Source organism: Poecilia reticulata, chromosome 9, assembly GCF_904066995.2.
Source record: "Poecilia reticulata chromosome 9, P_reticulata-male-v2, whole genome shotgun sequence".
Lineage (NCBI taxonomy): Eukaryota > Metazoa > Chordata > Actinopteri > Cyprinodontiformes > Poeciliidae > Poecilia > Poecilia reticulata.
The window spans coordinates 34991400-34994605 of NC_088838.1; the positions used below are offsets into that span (position 1 = coordinate 34991400).

The following is a 3206-nucleotide window of genomic DNA, read 5'->3' on the forward strand; positions in this document are numbered from 1 at the left end:
CTCGGGCCCCTGGCACCTCGGGCCCCTGGCACCCTGGTAGTTTGAGGCCGTGGGCATTTCCCTGCTTTAGTTAAATAGTAAACTGACCTCAGTTAATCTCTAATCAGGCAGCTTTTCCAACTGGCATGGTCGTATGTTCCCACCCCTTAACAGCCAATCAGAAGCAGGCGGAGGGCAGCCTTAAAGGGCCAGGCGCTGGACCGCGTGTTGCAGGAGCAGATTGAGTCCAGAACCAACAGTTCAGACAAATAGAAGCTTAACTGGAGCCAATAGAAATGAATCATGGAAAGTTCTTTTGTTCTTGATTATAATAAACGGATCAGTGTTTTCTCAACTGGCTCTACTGGACCCAGTGAGCCAGTTGATCCAGTTGATCCAGTTGGTCACCTTTAAGCAGTTTGAATGATTAGAGTCCAAACAGCCAATCAGAGCAGAGCGTTTCTGCGCCGCCTGCAGGCCTGATGGAGGCTGATGAGGAGGAAAACGTCAGGCAGCAGCTTTGGTCTCCCATTCCTGTAGAGAAATAAACCCGCCGGTTAGAATCATCTCATGTTTCTCGTGTTGATATTCATGGAAACGTGTTTCTACTCTGAAACCGTTTCTGGATTATCAAACACTTTGAATGTTTTAGCGGAAACAACATGATGAGTCAGCAGCCAGGCTGTGTGTTAAGGTTCTGCTAAAAGGAGTTAGCATGTCAGCATCATCTCGATGCTAACATGTAGCAGCTAACGCTAATGGAAGCGCCACATTTCTCAAGAAGCTCCATGAATGATCAGAGAAACTCTGGAAAATGAACTTTGCTCCAATCTGAGGCTTGAAGAGCCTGAAGATTAAAACTATCAATATGTTTGATGTTCATGTGGATTTATTCAGGAAATCAGGAGCAAAAGGGCCAAAATGGTTTTTATTCAATTGACATTAATTACAGAGCCTGAAATGAAGCCAATTAAAAAAAGAGTCCCATAAGGTAGATTTAACTGGAGTTAAAACTTTCCTCTAATGGTCTTCACAGCAGGATTCAAACGGTTTATTCAGAAATGAAACATGGCGGCAGGTTAACATGTCTGATCCGACCCACCTTCTTCCTCTGGAAAACCTTCCCGTGTTCGATGAAGAGCGCAGACGGAGCTCGTCTCAGAGAGTTCTTGGCCGAGGCCGTCCGCCGCAGCAGAGGGTTCAGGAAGCCCGCCTGGACCAGAGGAGACCAGGTCAGAGGTCACAGGAGGAAACCAGCAGGACCTCAGCAGGTGCAGCTCACCTGAGCGCGCTCAGTGCAGATGGCCAGAGACTGCCTGAAGGAGGTGCGCTTGTTTCGCTTCACAGCAGACGCCAGGTTGGTTTCGGACCCGGTTCTCAGCTGCACCGCCGGCGTGTCGACCAGCTTCAGCTTCTGGACGTCGCGCTGCACCGCCGGCGCCATCCGGCCTGAAAAACCACACTTCACTTTACTCTGTGAGCAAACCTCAAGGTCAAGGGTCAGAGGTCTCAAACTGCAGTCTTCAGGATGTCCTGCAACTTTCAGGATGTTTTCCCTCCTTTAGTCCGGTTGACCCGGTTCTACTGGACCCAGAACTCCATCATCTGCTCCACCTCCAGCTGCTCTGAGTCAAACCAGCCTGTTCCCCTCCTGGCCTGTGGGGGCGCTGCACCAAGAACCACTGAAGGAAACGACACAAAAACCTCTGAAGACGCTGAGAGCAACTTCCTGCTTCACCAGATGGAAACAAGATGGAGGATTTTAGCGGTGGGAGGATTTCTCTTTAGGCTAAAGACCAGGAGCCATTTCTGCTGCTAGCGCTAGGCTAGCATGTTAGCTTTGGTTGGATTTACCCAGAATGCCCTGCGCTGCACTTCACCACCTGCTTTTGGAGCGGTCTCTGGTCCGCTTGGCGTTCACATTCAAACTGAACCAGAGTTCACTTCAACCGAACCCAGACCGAGGTCAGGAGGACCAGAGGTCAGAGGTCAATTAGTTTTCACATCTTTCCAACTGGACCGGACTTTGACTAGGCAGATGGACTGGAGTTGGGTTAAAGCTGACTGAACGGTGGGAATGATGCACCCTGAGATGTCTTCTCCTGGCTCACTAGCGGGCTGCATGCTAGCAGGACAGTTTCTTCATTTAATTCAGCCGGTGGGACAAGAGACACGTCTGAAAGTTGCAGGACTCTGACCCTCGAGGTGTGCAGTCTGAGACCACTGATCTAGAGTCAGATGATTCATCCTGAAGGTTTGGTCCAGGTCTGACTCACTGCTGCTGCCGCTGCTCAGCACCGTGTTGCTGTAGGTCACCGATTCTCTGGACGACGCCGAGTTACGGTGAGCTGAATCCTGAGAGCCGTGCTGCTGAAAGACAAACGGATCAGCAGCGTCTACACAGACAGCACATCTTCCCCATGAGGATCGTCAGAAGAATGAATTTCTGGTTTGTACCAGGGCTTTCTGTGCAGCGGAGTTGCAGTAGAGGGGCTGACTGCTGGTGGTTCTGGTAAGGCAGAACGGGTCGTCCATGTAGGCGTTGCAGGTTGGGAACCGGCGCGTTTGCAGCCCGCTGAGGAAAGAAGAGCAAGATTTAAACTCAGAGAGCAGAAAGAGAGTGATGTCATGAAGGGATTTTCTGGTTTTAAGAAGTTTGTCCCACCTGAGGGCGCCACCTGTGTTCTCCTGAGTCTTGTTGTCATGGTAACCACGACTGGCCGCTCCGTCCTGCAGCAGCTTCAGCCATTTTTCTTTTTCCTCCAACGAGCTCACCTGAAGTGACGAAGGTTAGACAGAAAGTCTTGATGATGAGGAACTAACCTGAGACTCCGGAGCTCCCATCTGCCAGCTCACCTCCAGCACGGCCACCTGGTCGCCGAGCATGCTCAGTGTGATCCTGTAGCAGCGGTCTGGGTCGTCTCTGACCTCACAGCCTCGGAGCTGGACCGTGTACTGAGGCGACCGCTTCACCTCTTCCTCCTCGTCTTTCTCCATCTCCTCTCCGAACATGTTGAGGACGCCGTCCTCCACCTGACACTGTAAACTCTGCCACTGGCAGTTCATCAGGACGTTCAGGAACCCTGCAGGTCCACAGAACCAAACGTCACCGACCTGCATTTACTGCAAACCCCTACAGGCTGCAGCCAATAACAGCTTCTCTGTTCCTATCCTGGTGTTTCTGGTGGTCCACGCCACTGTGATCCAGTCAGTAAGTCACCACCTGT

At 51.4% G+C, this 3206-nt stretch overlaps 1 protein-coding gene across 8 annotated transcripts in view; it reads right to left on the bottom strand.

The window, feature by feature from the left end:
- Positions 1–3206, bottom strand: part of LOC103470773 (actin filament-associated protein 1-like 2) — an 18029-nt gene continuing 14823 nt past the window's right edge. For 2 of the 8 annotated variants that reach the window (XM_081611030.1, XM_081611035.1), the window contains 5 exons: positions 2836–3062; positions 2437–2754; positions 2256–2349; positions 1262–1428; positions 1–1192 (listed from right to left, as the gene is read on the bottom strand). In XM_081611030.1, coding sequence (XP_081467156.1) covers positions 1031–1192; positions 1262–1428; positions 2256–2349; positions 2437–2754; positions 2836–3062 — 968 coding nt within the window. In that variant the 3' untranslated portion in view covers positions 1–1030. The remainder of the gene's footprint in view (positions 1193–1261; positions 1429–2255; positions 2350–2436; positions 2755–2835; positions 3063–3206) is intronic. The other 6 variants (XM_081611034.1, XM_081611037.1, XM_081611036.1 and 3 more) reach the window with 6 other exon arrangements.